The sequence below is a fragment of the Cucurbita moschata genome, unplaced genomic scaffold (assembly GCF_002738365.1).
Source record: "Cucurbita moschata cultivar Rifu unplaced genomic scaffold, Cmos_1.0 Cmo_Scf00016, whole genome shotgun sequence".
NCBI lineage: Eukaryota > Viridiplantae > Streptophyta > Magnoliopsida > Cucurbitales > Cucurbitaceae > Cucurbita > Cucurbita moschata.
This window is the reverse complement of record NW_019268532.1, coordinates 666,854-680,993: the sequence shown is the minus strand read 5'-3', so window position 1 is coordinate 680,993 and position 14,140 is coordinate 666,854. Positions and strand designations below refer to the sequence as shown.

Below are 14,140 nucleotides of genomic sequence, written 5' to 3'. Positions count from 1 at the left end.
TACCGATGTGGAATCTTACAATCCACCCCCCTTGAGGCCCAACGTCCTTGCTGACACACCATTTCATGTCTGGCTCTGATACAATTTGTGACAGCTCAAGCTCACCGCTAACAGATATGTCTGCTCTAGCCCGTTACGTATCGTCTTCAACTTCATGGTTTTAAAACGCGTCTACTAGGAAGAGGTTTCCACACCCTTATAAGGAATGATTCGTTCCCCCCCTCCTATCGATGTGGAATCTCACAATCCACCCTCCTTGAGTTCCAATGTCCTTGTTGACACACCACCCCATGTCTGACTCTGATATCATTTGTAACATCTCAAGCCCACCGCTAATAGATGTGTCTGCTCTAGCCCGTTAAGTATCATCTTCAACTTCACGGTTTTAAAATGCGTCTACTAGGGAGAAGTTTCTACGCCCTTATAAGGAATGATTCGTTCCCCCCTCCCACCGTGGAATCTCACAATCCACCCCACTTGAGGCCCAACGTCCTCGTTGACACACCACCTCATATCTGACTCTGATACCATTTGTAACATCCCAAACCCACCGCTAACAGATGTGTCTGCTCTAGCCCGTTACGTATCGTCTTCAACTTCACGGTTTTAAGACGCGTCTGCTAGGGAGAGGTTTCCACACCCTTATAAGGAATAATTTGTTCCTCTCCAACCGATGTAAGATCTCATAAATAATCTTCGCTCTTAGAGAAGTCCAAAATAAGTAGGTAACGTAGTCATGTCGCAGGGAATATAAGGACATGTCGAACCCACGAAGTGCCGAATCCGGATTCTAAATCCTGATCTAAATCTGGGGCACGAGCGTTATAGGTTAACTATATTTTAATTTTTATTTACTTTTGGTGCATTTATATTATATTTTTTTAATTGATTTTGACAATTAATTAATTCATTAAAATAAAATTTTATCTTTCCAAATCACGATCCTAATATAAAGCATTGTTCGTTAAATGAGAAAGCTCGCTTATTTGTCTTATATTGACTATAATATGATATATTTTATACTAATAATTAATTAAGCATATAAAATACCATTTTTGTCCTTGAATTATTGAAGTATTTTGAATGCGACTTCCAATCTATTTGGTTTTTTAGTAAACTACTTGATCCTTTCTATCACAACTAAAAATGATATTATTATTATTTATTAAATTAATATATTAATAGATTAATTGTTGTCCTTTTCTTTTTTTATTACTATTTAATATATTTAATATGCGGTGCAATTTCTCTAGTTAAAATGAGTATACCTCAAACTCTCGATGTCTACCTAATCATAGGTTTTCAAATTAAGACATTAAATAATAATTAAAAATATAAAATAAATTATATTTATAAAAAACAAAAGAAGCTGGTGAACTAAATTAAACCTATTAATTATAAATAAAATTAGCAAGTTTAAAAAAAAAATAGATAGAGAATTATATAATTTTGTGTCACGTCAGATCTTTATTTATTATAATTAAGATAGAGATAGAAAAATATATAAAAAGATCGTTTTCTAAATTAAATATCTTATGTTATTTTTTAAAAAATTAAATAAAAAAATGTAAAAAGTTAATTTTTAAATTTAATTATATATACCTAAACTAATTATAGGTATAAAAAGCTAGAGATAAATAATTATATTGTCCGTGACAGATGTAAGATTAATTAATTAATAATTAAAGATTTTAATACAATTATAAATGGTTAATGCACTTTTTTTCTAATAATATATTAATTAGCCTATGGGATGATAAATTGGTGCCTAGTAGCTCAACATTATTTTATTATTATTATTATTATTTCTTTTTGTTAAAGCTTCTAGACGTCTCTTCTAACTTTTGGTAATGAATGAATTGAAATCTGGTTAATATAATATAATCATTTAAAAAATTTACTTTTAATTTATTGGATTTTTGTTTATTATTTTTTTATTTAGATGGGAGTCCGTCATATGTGCCCTGACTGTTGGATGAAAGTCCCACATCGGTTAATTTAAAAAATGATCATGGGTTTATAATTAAGGAATACTATCTCTATTGGTACGAGACATTTTGAGGAAGCCTAAAGCAAACCCATGAGAGCTTACACTCAAAGTGGACAATATCATACCATTGTGGAGAGTCTTGTTCGTCTAGCATGGTATCAGAGCCATACCCTAAACTTAGTCATGTAAATAGAATCCTTAAATGTCGAACAAAGGACGACTTGATTAAGGAGAGACGTACTTTGTTCGAGGAGAGGTGTTGGATGAAAGTCCCACGTTGGCTTTTGGGGAAGCCCAAAGCAAGTGGACAATATCATACCATTGTAGAGAGTTGTGTTCGTCTAACACCGACAACATGGTTAGGTTATTTACCTTATCGGCACCTGTGTGCCTCGACGATACGGTTAGGTTACTTACTCATACAGGCCCATATTAGTTCAAAATATCTTCAAAGGTAAAAATTACCAGTTTAAACAAAAAATGGAGTATAAATGCGTAAAAAAAAAAATAGTATTAGTTCAAAAGGGTAAATGTGAAAATGGTAAAAAAAAAAAAAGGGCATCGGGGTAACTCTATCTGAATTACGTCGTGAAGCCCATTACTTGGCATGCTGTTGGCCCATTACTTGTCAGTCTGTCGGCCCATTACAAGGAATGTTGTATGGCCCATTTCTTGATATTATGTCTAGCCCATTTTGGATATTATTGGGCCAATTACTAATTTTTTTTAATATTTAATATGAGATAACATATTCTCCAACCATCTATTTAATTATTCTTAATAAATAAATATTATGTTAAATTATATATTTAGCTTATGTAATTTAAATTTTATTTAATTTTTAAATCTAATCTATATACATTTAATAAATTTTAAATTAAATTGATTGGATAATTATAATATTTTGTAATGGATAATGTAAAACCAGGCTGTAATGCAACCAATTTTATTATAAAATAGGGAATAAATCCAGCCAATGAGGAAAAAGGACAATTTAAATTTCTTTATTTTACAATTATAGACATTGCACTTTTAGAATTTTAATTTTGAAATATTTATTAATTTTAAACATATAAATCTATGCACCATTAAAAAAAAATCACATTTTCAAATTTCAAATTTCAAATTTGGACAAATTATTGGATTTGTTTCTATAGTTAGTACTCATCTACTTATCTTAAACGGTTGTCAGTACATTTTTTAAGAATTTTTTTAATAATATTCGATTATTTTAACATATTTTATTCTCATTTACTTGATGCATAACATAAATATAGGAAGACACCGAACACTACTGGAATGTTGAAAACCATATACGCTAAACTTTTTCGGTCTTCTAATTTAACCGCAGTAATAATAATAATAATAAAATAATAACAATTTAGTTACACCTTATTTGTACGTATAGTAACGGGACCTGCCCCAGATGGGAATGAGAATCCATGTTATACGGAAAATGGGAGAGGAAGGGGCACAGTTTTCTCCGTTAGATAAACGGGTTACAGACGGAATTATATTACTCTTTCCCACTTGCCCTATCTCTGTCCCATTTATTATAAATATATTTTCAACATAGACACAAACATATATTTTTTTTGGCTATATTATAAAAATTAATTAGTTAATTTTGAGACTCTAATATTAATATTTAATCTCTCGTGTAATTTTTTTAATTATTAAAAATTATATTATAATATTAAAATTAAATATTTTTAAAATTTAGTTAGTAGAATATTAATAAAATATATTGATTTATTAAGAATTTTATAATTTTTTTAATAAAATTATATTAGAAAATGAAAAATTTAAAATAAATATTTTGTTAAAGAATAATAAAAATTAAACTGTCCCCACAAATTGAGAATTTTTTATTATTTTTATTTTTAATGAAATGACGTCATGAATTGTAATAATTCTTAAATTTAAAGGAAAAAAAAGAAAAAGAAAATAATTTGATAAGATTGGGAAGTTGTTTGGTTTCCTCGTCGCTCTATTTAATCTCTGAAGAAGCTGAAGCTTCACTCACCATTGTCCATGGCTTCCGTCTTCTTCTTCTTCTTCCCTCATACAATGAAACTCCCCATGTTCGCCGCCATTTTCTTCGCCGTCCTCTCCCTTACCGCCGCCGCTTCGTGCTCTAAGCCGCTATACGCCTGTGACTCTTCCAACTCACTCACCAAAACCCTCCCATTCTGCAAAACCTCTCTGTCGATCAAGAAAAGAGCCCACGATCTTGTCTCTCGACTCACATTGAACGAGAAGATCCTCCAGCTCGTCAACACTGCTCCGGCGATCCCCCGCCTCGGTATCCCCGCCTATGAGTGGTGGTCGGAGGCCCTACACGGTGTTGCCAATCGCCATGGCATCCGCCTCAACGGCACCATCAAAGCCGTCACTAGCTTCCCTCAGGTTATCCTCACCGCCGCTACCTTCGACGCCGATCTCTGGTACCGAATCGCGAAGGTATAATCAAATCCCCAACCAAACACATTCTATCGATTCTCTTGCTATTTTTGTTCACAATACGAACTAAATTTCAATTTCACGTAAGTTCTAGGGTTAAATGGTTTAGCAGTAGTTCAATGGGTATCAGAAGAGGAAGTTTGTTGAAATCGGATACCATTTCCCTTCAAATTTGTGCTGATTTCTTAGCTGTTAGTGGTATATCCATCAGCTTAACTTTAGAGATTAGTAGTAGTAGTTTAACATGGATTTGACTCAGATCAATAGCGATTTCATTTTGTCAAACACTTGGTGGGCATTCTGCTAGTTTACGAACCATCATGAATTAGTGTATGAATCTACGATACAGGTGATAGGAACAGAGGCGAGAGCAGTGTACAATGTGGGGCAAGCGAAGGGGTTAACATTTTGGGCGCCAAACATAAACGTATTCAGAGATCCAAGATGGGGAAGAGGGCAAGAAACACCGGGAGAAGATCCAACAGTGGCAGGAATATACTCAGTAGCATATGTGAGAGGGATTCAAGGGGACTCCAAAAAAGGAGGGAAGCTTGGGAACAGACTCAAAGCTTCGGCATGCTGCAAACACTTCACTGCCTACGATCTTGACCGGTGGAACGGGATCACTCGATACGTATTCGACGCCGAGGTAACTGGGATTTGGATTTGTGGAACTGAAAATGGAATTGGAATTTGGACTGATGGGATCGTTGGGCATTGGGGATATGAATGCAGGTGACGATGCAGGATATGGCTGATACATATCAGCCTCCATTTAAGAACTGTGTGGAGAAGGGGAGGTCGAGTGGTATAATGTGTGCGTACAACAAGGTGAATGGGGTGCCCAGCTGTGCTGATCATCATCTATTGACTGCTACTGCAAGAAGAGAATGGAAGTTTAATGGGTTAGGCCTTCTTTTTCTCTTTATTCAATGCCCATTATCTTCATTAGCATTGTTCTTAGTTTAATGGGTTAAAATGTTATTACCTCAATTAAGAGCTCGGTCCCTCGAATACCTTATCCATGGTCGAAAAGGAACGTGCTAAACGTAATTGAGATCAGGGTCCCCGAATACCTTATCCATGGTCGAAAGGGAATGTGCTAAACGTAATTGAGGTTGGGGTCCCTGAATACCTTATCCATGGTTGAAAGGAAACGTGCTAAACGTAATTGAGATCGTGGTCCTCGAATACCTTATCCATGGTCGAAAGGGAACGTGCTAAACGTAATTGAGGTCGGAGTTCCTCAAATACCTTATCCATGGTCGAAAGGAAACGTGCTTGTAACGGTTCAAGCCCACCGCAAGTAGATACCTTATCCATGGGCTGGGATACCGAGGCGGGATCTCAAAGTGCTAAACGTAATTGAGGTCGGGGTCCCTTGAATACCTTATCCATGGTCGAAATGGAATGTGCTAAACGTAATTGAGGTCGGAGTCCCTCGAATACCGTATTCATGGTTGAAAGGGAACGTGCTAAACGAAAATAGGAACATGGATTATATTTCCGGGCCCTGTCCCGATTATTCCGGATTATTAGGTTATTGATCTGTTGGTTGATGGTTGAACATTATAATTATATTTTTACAACGAGCAGGTACATCGTGTCGGACTGTGATGCAGTGTCACTGGTTCATGAGACGCATAATTACGCCAAAACTCCAGAAGATGCGGTGGCCGATGTCCTTAGAGCTGGTATTTTCACTTCCATCCTAACTTGTATTTCTTTAATCTATTTTGTAAGTATTGCTTGACTGAACGTTGACTTTCGTAATCACAAAATATCTTTTTATGCCAAATTTTTGGGTTATTATTATAATTTTAAAAGATTTTTTTTTAGTGTCGTTAAACTTTTCATGTCTCAAAAATACTCCTAAACTTTTCAATAATACTTTCGATTTTAAAAAAAAATCTCAAAAATACCTTGGCATTTTTGAAAAAAAATAAAATTATGAAAATAGTTAACATTTTGTTTATAAAAATACAATTTAACTTTCAAAAAGTATTTTATAAAATACTGTTTCATTAATATTTTAAATTTTTTAAAAAAAAGACCAAAAACAAGTTAATTTTTTTTTTTTAAAAAAAAAAGCTTCAAAAACACGTTTAATTGTTTTTAAAAATTCAAAAACACTATTATCATTAGTACCACGTTAGAAATTAAAAATTCAAAAACACTTTTATCATTAGTACCACGTTAGAAAATATCCACGAACTTTCCAAAGTAACATTAAAACGTTCGTAGATAATTTGTGAGATGTTGATACCAACGTTTCAGATATTTTGAACTTTTTAAAAACCGTTCAAGGGTATTAATGAAAAGTTTAAGAGTATTTTTTAAACAAAATGCTAACGGTTTTTATCCAAAACTAATAATAAGGGTATTTTTGTGAATTTTTTTGAAAGTTTAGGAATATTATTGAAACTTTTTGTATGATAGGGATATTTTTATTAATTTAGTTTTTTTATTAGAAAAAAAGTATTATATATGTAAACAAATATATTTAAAGTCCAGTGGGCCCAAGTAAGTGAAACCAATGGGCCCAATAGTGTCCTCAATATATGTAAACAAATATATTTTTAGAAAAAAACATGTTATTGGGCCTACTGAGTTTGTTGCCTGAATTTGGACTTTTTGTAGTCTCCAATGGGCCCAATAGGCCCAAATAAGTGAAGCCCGAAAAATGAAAAAGTTTCTTAATTTGATTCATGACCAAAATATGAATACTTGCAGGAATGGACGTCAACTGTGGTTCATATTTGAAGGAGAACACAGAATCTGCTGTGGAGAAGAACGTGGTAGCCGTCACCGATGTAGACCGAGCACTTCACAACCTCTTTTCTATTAGAATGAGACTCGGTTTGTTCGATGGCAACCCGACCAAACTGCCGTTTGGCCACATCGGTCCGAACCAAGTTTGCACAAGGGAGCATCAAGACCTGGCTCTCCAAACTGCAAGAGATGGCATTGTTCTCCTAAAGAACTCTGCCAATCTTCTTCCACTTTCTAAGTCAAAAACACATTCACTTGCTGTTATTGGCCACAATGCTGATAACCCAATTATGCTTATAGGGAATTACGCAGGAATCCCTTGCAAATTTGTTACCCCATTTCAGGGTTTGAAGAGCTATGTTAAGGAAACCATTTACCACAAAGGCTGCAACTGGGCTAACTGTACAGATGCTACGGTTGATGAAGCAGTGAAGATAGCGAAAAGTGTGGATTACGTCGTGTTGGTTATGGGGCTCGATCAAACCCAAGAACGAGAAGATTTCGATCGTACTCACTTGGGGCTCCCAGGAAAACAAGACAAACTTATTGCTGAAGTTGCCAAAGCTGCGAAAAGACCTGTCGTTTTGGTGATTCTCTCGGGAGGCCCGGTCGATATATCTTCAGCTAAGTATAATGAGAAGGTAGGAAGCATATTGTGGGCTGGTTATCCAGGGCAAGCTGGAGGAACTGCAATTGCAGAGATCATATTTGGTGATCACAACCCAGGTCAACATTTCCTTTAAGCTTGAAATCTTTAACCGTTACCGAACGAACTGGAACGACATGATATTTACCCGTTTACTTTCCATGTTGGTGTGCAGGAGGAAGATTGCCAGTAACTTGGTATCCACAAAATTTCATCAAGGTTCCTATGACAGACATGAGAATGAGAGCAGACTCTTCATCAGGCTACCCTGGTCGTACTTACCGCTTCTATACAGGACCGAAAGTCTACGAATTCGGCTACGGTCTCAGCTACTCTAACTTTCTCTATAAATTCACATCAGTTTCTGAAAACAAACTATACCTAAGCCATCCAACAGCTACTCAGCCAGCCAAGAACTCCGACTCAGTTCGTTACACGCTCGTTTCGAAGCTGGACAAGAAGTTTTGTGAGAGCAAGGCTATGAATGTCACGATCGGAGTCAGAAACGAAGGGGAAATGGCTGGTAAGCATTCAGTATTACTATTCGTGAAGCCTAAAAAACCCGTAAACGGGAGTCCATTGAAGCAATTGGTAGGATTCAAGAAGGTGGAGATGAATGCAGGAGACACAAGTGAGGTTGAGTTTTTGCTGAACCCTTGTGAGCATGCAAGTAAGGCTAATGAAGAGGGATTGATGGTAATCGACGAAGGGTCGTATTCATTGGTCGTCGGAGATGTGGAACGTCCTTTCGATATCTTTGTCTGATACATATTTATTATCAGTTGAAATGTAGCTTTAAGAACCCGAGTGATGGATTCTAGGAAAGTTATTATCTTCACTCTTGTGGCTTCAGATGAGCAAATGTTCATTATGTTCTTCACTCCATTTTCAGAGTACTAATAAAAGCACATTACTACCATAGAGAAGCATCTACTTTTCAATAGCTATTTAATGAACACTTTCCTAGCACTACAATGGGTATATACCTCAACCTTACATGGTTTGGCACAGAGATTCAATACCACAAACAATAATAATAATAGTAACGAACAATCAAACGAACGAAGGAGAATACTTGCAAACTAGTTGTATAATTGCAGTTCCGAGGAAAAACGAAAAAACTACGATCAAACTCGTTTCTTCTAGGTCGGAGAATTTTTCTTTTCGTTGCAGTCTAATTACCACAAAAGCACGTCATTAATAGTTGCAGTGCAATTGGAAGTAATATCCTGAGAACAAACGATAATATACATAATATATCAGCAAAATGGATCTGTAATGAGTTGAAGAAAGAGGAAGAATGATGGTTACCTGTAGTTTTGCAACATTGTTTTAATTTAACATCTCATCTAACTTCTGTCTGTAGAGAGCCAAACGCTGCAAAACGTTCCAATTAAAACAGGTTTTAGTACTAAATCTATGACAGAATGAAAAGCCAAACTAAGCGTTAGGACTCAGCATGTTTCTCTTATAGAAGTCGTTTTCACTTTTGCACCAAACCCGTAACAACCAGATAGTTAGCGTTGAAGGATAAAATGGGCACGGCAGACCGGGCCGTTCCTATGGTGGTAGGGAGAACAAAGAAGAAGGATAAAATCGCGTACCCTGGTATAGGCGTAAACGCCTGCCTCAGAAGGTCCTGCAGGACTTCCCCTCCTAATGAAGTTTCCTTCTTTAAATATGTAGAGCATGGGTATTCCAGTTGATAGCTCTAAGCTAATAACCTGAAAGATATTTTTGATTGACATGTTATTACACAACGGCATATATAACAGCCCAAGTCTACCGCTAGCAAATATTGTCTTTGGGCTTTCCCTTTCTGGGTTCCCTTCTAAGTTTTTAAAACGCATCTATTAGGGAGAGGTTTCCACACTCTTCTAAAGAATGCTTCATTCTCCTCTCCAACCGATGTGGGATCTCACAACGTAAGGTAAGGTGTATAAAATGGTCGACCCAGTGTAATGAAATGGTATATTACCTCTTGAGAAGTTAGTTTGTCAAGATACATGATTATGGACCTCAATGAGTTTCCATGTGCTGCTATCATTACATTCTTTCCAGATTGCAGCTGGGGGACAATCTGCAGGGCAAAACTTAAGCAGTCAGATGAAAGAATCTCACATGATGAACCTTGACCTCCAACAATGGCGCGAGATGCAGTCAAATATAAAGAGACGTGAGCAAAAGAGCAGTGATCATACTTGGTCTTTAAAATAAGCAACAGCTCTCTCCGCACACATTTCCAAACTCTCGCCATTTGGGGGAGGAATGTCGTAACTCCGACGCCATTCGTGGACTTGTTCTTTACCATATCTATCGGCGGTCTCCTGCTTATTGAGACCCTGTAGTTCCCCATACCTGCAAACAGCATCTATTTTAGAAAGACGTTTGACCAGTTTAATATGAATAACAAAGAGGGTAAAATAGGGGTGACAATTACATTCTTTCATTCAATCGCCAAGATGCTATTACTGGGATGGATTGTTTTATGGTCTCTTCACTAAATATTTGACTCCAAACCCTTGCCTGCTCGGTTTCGTTGTGAATGATAACTGGAACCTATATGCATGCATGAATAGTTAGTTAGAGGTAAGCTAATAAAAGGAATGTAATAGTAGATCAGTGAGAACACAATTGTAGGTGTAAAACATGGTCTTGTAAAAAAAAAAAAAAAAAAAAAAAAAAAAATGTAACGCCCAAGCCCACTGAAAGTAGATATTGTCCTCTTTGGGCTTTTCCTTTCGGGCTTTCCCTCAAAGTTTTAAAACACGTCTACTAAGGAGACGTTTCCACACCCTTATAAGGAATGTTTCGCTTTGAGCTTTCCCTAAGGTTTTAAAATACGTCTACTAGGGAGAGGTTTTCACACTCTTATAAGAAATGTTTTGTTTCTCTCTCCAACCAATGTGAGATTTCACAATCCACCCTCCTTAAGCGCCCAACGTCTTCGCTGGCACACCGCCTCGATGTCTAGCTCTGATACCAAACTATAACGACCCGATTTTCGATACCTCAAATCACAGGTAGCCACATATACTCAAGGGTAAAAAGGGCAGTAATTTTTTTTTTTTTTTAATTTGTGTAAAACCATTTTGATTTGACTCCACAGATATACCTTTAAACTACCTTTATGTTGGTTTTGAATGGTTTTGAATGCATATTTAAATTTTAAATTTCTTGAGTCTCCCGTTTTACAAAAGAAAAATCTACCACCGTTTTTACCCTTGAGTATACGTGGCAACCTGTGATTTGAGGTATCAAAAATCGGATCGTTACAGTTATGCATACTGATGATCATAAAAATGAAGATATATCCAAATATTACAGAACTGCTTCTCTAATTTAACTAAGGAGATTTTTCCATACCTTCTTTCAGGGCTTCAGGGTGTCAAAACTCTTAAGGTAACATAAAAAATAACTTTGAAGTTCAAAGCACTTAAAAATATCTAATTACCTTCTTACGACGATGTTGAGTCATGGCAAGCATAGCAGTCATCTGTGCACGAATGAGCGACGACGTATAGATCATGTCGACAGGTATGTTGCTGATTCTCTTGCCAGCTTCAATTGCCTCTTCCACACCTTTCCTGGTCAGTGGCACATCAACACAGCCGGTAAATAAGTTCTTTTCGTTCCACAACGATTCTCCGTGTCGAATCAAGATCAAAGCAGCTTCATCTGATGATGTGCAGAATTACATTAGCATAAAAAATACTTCAGAAAGCAAGAACTTCAGCCTATAAGTTGAAGAATTATACAAAGAATGACCAACAAACACCTCTACTTCACTTAGAAACTATAATTATTGGAAACAAACCAACTTACTCTGCTTTTTTTGCGAGTCATCAGAGGTGTTGATTGAAGGTGATAAAATGGGATCAACAACTGAAGTTTGAGAAGAAGATGATTGAATTGCTCTTATAGAAGTATTTCTAGATCTAGGAGAATTCTTTCTGAAGACCCCAATTTCGACCTTGAAACACTTTGAATTCAATTTTGGCACATTACTCGCAACATTAGCTTGTCCATGGGGAAGAAAAGTCCCAAGAGATTGGTGAAATACTGCAGCAGCCATTCTGAGAAATAGCAAATGATCCCAAAACCTCAGCAAAACTTTCCAAGTGGATAATTTCATATCAATAAACAGAAACTACAATTTCGTAATCTGACTAGAACGATAACAGTTGTATGAAGGCCAAAACATTATCATTGACGATACTTAGAGAATTAAACATGAACTGAAGGCACAAGAACAATTTGCTCCAATTTTCAGTTGACATAAACCAGAACTCATGAGGTCATGACATTGAAATGCCGATATCAAAAGCATAAACAACAAGCAAATTCAAACGCCGATCTCAAAATCATGAAAGACAAACTTCCAGGATCCAAATAAAATCACGGAAAAACACAGAAAATAAGCCAGAAACAATATATATATATATATATATATATATATATATATATAAATCAAAGAATCAGACTCCTACAGACGCAGAAAAACGATTGCCGGAACCAAAAACAAAATGCGATGCACAGAAATGCTAATCTGATACAAAAGAACCAAATTCAGAAACGCGTACCTTAATATCTCAACCAAGCGACGAAACCGAGGCGGAGAACAGTGCAACAAAACAAGGTTAGAAATAATTACAAATTACGAAAAGAGATTATGCGAAAGCCGATGAAAATGGGGATTGAGGAAACAGAAACGAAGAAATGGAGTCGTTTTCGACGGAAAGATTGAAGAAACTGAAAACGCCCGAAATGATTATGATTACGAACAAAACGAGGGAAAATGCATATAGAAAAAATCGAAGCAGAGATTGAAAATGGAGGCGTAGGCGTTCGAATCAGTCAAAATTTCCCCACAACTTCGCAGGATTTTAAACTACAAAATGCACGAATTTTGTAAGCTTGTGGGCTTCCAGGATCGCTCCAAGCAGGGTCCCTCCGGTTGGTATAGGCTTCGATTCTGGTTGACAATTGACATTTTATTTCAATATTCATATTTATATTATCAAAATTCCATTTTAGTCCAATTTTAAGAGATATTGACAATTTAAAAAATATAATAAATCTAATATATTAAGATTATATTTTAATGTTATTATAAAAAATAATAATTTATTTATTTATTTATCTATCTATTTTGGGTGGATAATTAAGGGAGGGAGGGTTGGGGGCAATTTGGGAACAAAACAACCTTTGGCTAGCACAAAAGGACCAAGTCAATGGCTCACCAACCCATTATTAGCATTACATTATTTTAAAAATCATTAAATTAAATAAATTTTCAATTTTCAATAAAATTGTAAAGTAATTAAACTTTTAATTTAATTAATTTGAGAAATTATTATCATTTTTTTAATTCAACAAAAATTCAAATAAATAATTTATTCATGTGGGTGTGAGTTTTTTTTTTTTTTTATATATATATAAAAATAATAATAAAAATTGGGTGGGAGTTAGGACCGGTGCGGTTGCTTTAAAGCTCGGGTTTGATAACAAACCAACAACGTTACCTAACCTAAATGGAAGTAAACCGGAAGCGGACACTGCCAAAATGGCACGTGGGACCGGTTTAAAGTTAGACCGGAAGCAAAAATCACGTGCCTTTTAAACCAGTCAAGTTATTATTATTATTATTATTATTATTATTATTATTATTATTATTATTATTATTATTGTAGGCAATGAAAAATTGGGTAGGTGTATCTGAACACGTGTGATCAAGAATATGCTCTTTCATATTCTTCTGATCAAGTCGGGTGAGGTTGGGGCAGCCGTTCGGTCAAAATTACCCAAATAGCTCAAAAGTTGGCCTTTTTTGACTCGAATTTAAGCCAATTATATATGGTATTATTATTATTATTCCCATTTGTTTTATTTTAATTTATATACATTATGGGTTTATATATATATATATAAAATATATTTCAAGTTACAATGTCCAAATTTCACTGTTATAAATTTTATTTTTTCTTTTTCTAATATTAACTAAAATACAAAGTTTTATGATGAATTTAAAGAGATATATTTATTTAATATAAAAAGGCATATTTTAAAAGCCACATTTATTGGAAGGTTCACATGGTATTTGGAGAACCGGTGGTAGTTCACCCTCCAAACCTTCTAACTGCGTCATCCGAGACTAAGATCGGGTACGAATAGGACTTTGAGTTTCCTCTAGTCAATTAATATCGAGGTCAATTTTGGAGGATCGCTGTTTTATTTTTCTCAACATAATTATTATAAGAATATGAATC

General features: G+C 35.4%; 2 protein-coding genes across 3 annotated transcripts; one reads left to right on the top strand and one right to left on the bottom strand.

The window, feature by feature from the left end:
* Positions 1 to 3,984: 3,984 nt before the first annotated feature.
* On the top strand, positions 3,985 to 8,790 carry LOC111454340 (probable beta-D-xylosidase 7). The gene is made up of 6 exons (XM_023095793.1): positions 3,985 to 4,453; positions 4,803 to 5,102; positions 5,189 to 5,358; positions 6,050 to 6,147; positions 7,187 to 7,951; positions 8,047 to 8,790. The coding sequence occupies exons 1-6, from the start codon at positions 4,025 to 4,027 to the stop codon at positions 8,634 to 8,636; spliced, it is 2,352 nt and encodes a 783-aa protein (XP_022951561.1). The 5' UTR covers positions 3,985 to 4,024; the 3' UTR covers positions 8,637 to 8,790.
* LOC111454345 (2,3-bisphosphoglycerate-dependent phosphoglycerate mutase-like) lies at positions 8,786 to 12,849 on the bottom strand. 2 transcript variants are annotated; one of them, XM_023095799.1, is made up of 9 exons: positions 12,455 to 12,849; positions 11,697 to 11,947; positions 11,326 to 11,549; positions 10,312 to 10,430; positions 10,073 to 10,229; positions 9,850 to 9,951; positions 9,476 to 9,595; positions 9,183 to 9,248; positions 8,786 to 9,100 (listed from the first exon to the last, which is right to left on the bottom strand). In XM_023095799.1, exons 2-8 carry the CDS (start codon positions 11,944 to 11,946, stop codon positions 9,204 to 9,206), a joined length of 1,017 nt encoding a protein of 338 aa, XP_022951567.1. In that variant the 5' UTR covers position 11,947; positions 12,455 to 12,849; the 3' UTR covers positions 8,786 to 9,100; positions 9,183 to 9,203. The 2 variants fall into 2 exon arrangements, with proteins under 2 accessions (XP_022951567.1, XP_022951568.1); XM_023095800.1 differs by lacking the exon at positions 12,455 to 12,849 and adding an exon at positions 12,362 to 12,414.
* Positions 12,850 to 14,140: the final 1,291 nt, after the last annotated feature.

What these genes read in the sequence shown, in the direction of transcription:
- LOC111454345 (XM_023095799.1), bottom strand. Translation starts at nt 11,946, where the DNA reads ATGGCTGCTGCAGTATTTCACCAATCTCTTGGGACTTTTCTTCCCCAT. An exon ending in TGGCGATTGAATGAAAGAAT is followed by an intron (nt 10,230 to 10,311) that starts GTAATTGTCACC and finishes TGCTGTTTGCAG; the next exon opens with GTATGGGGAACTACAGGGTC. An exon ending in ACAAACTAACTTCTCAAGAG is followed by an intron (nt 9,596 to 9,849) that starts GTAATATACCAT and finishes AATATCTTTCAG; the next exon opens with GTTATTAGCTTAGAGCTATC.
- LOC111454340 (XM_023095793.1), top strand. Translation starts at nt 4,025, where the DNA reads ATGGCTTCCGTCTTCTTCTTCTTCTTCCCTCATACAATGAAACTCCCC. An exon ending in GATACGTATTCGACGCCGAG is followed by an intron (nt 5,103 to 5,188) that starts GTAACTGGGATT and finishes ATATGAATGCAG; the next exon opens with GTGACGATGCAGGATATGGC. An exon ending in AGAGAATGGAAGTTTAATGG is followed by an intron (nt 5,359 to 6,049) that starts GTTAGGCCTTCT and finishes TACAACGAGCAG; the next exon opens with GTACATCGTGTCGGACTGTG.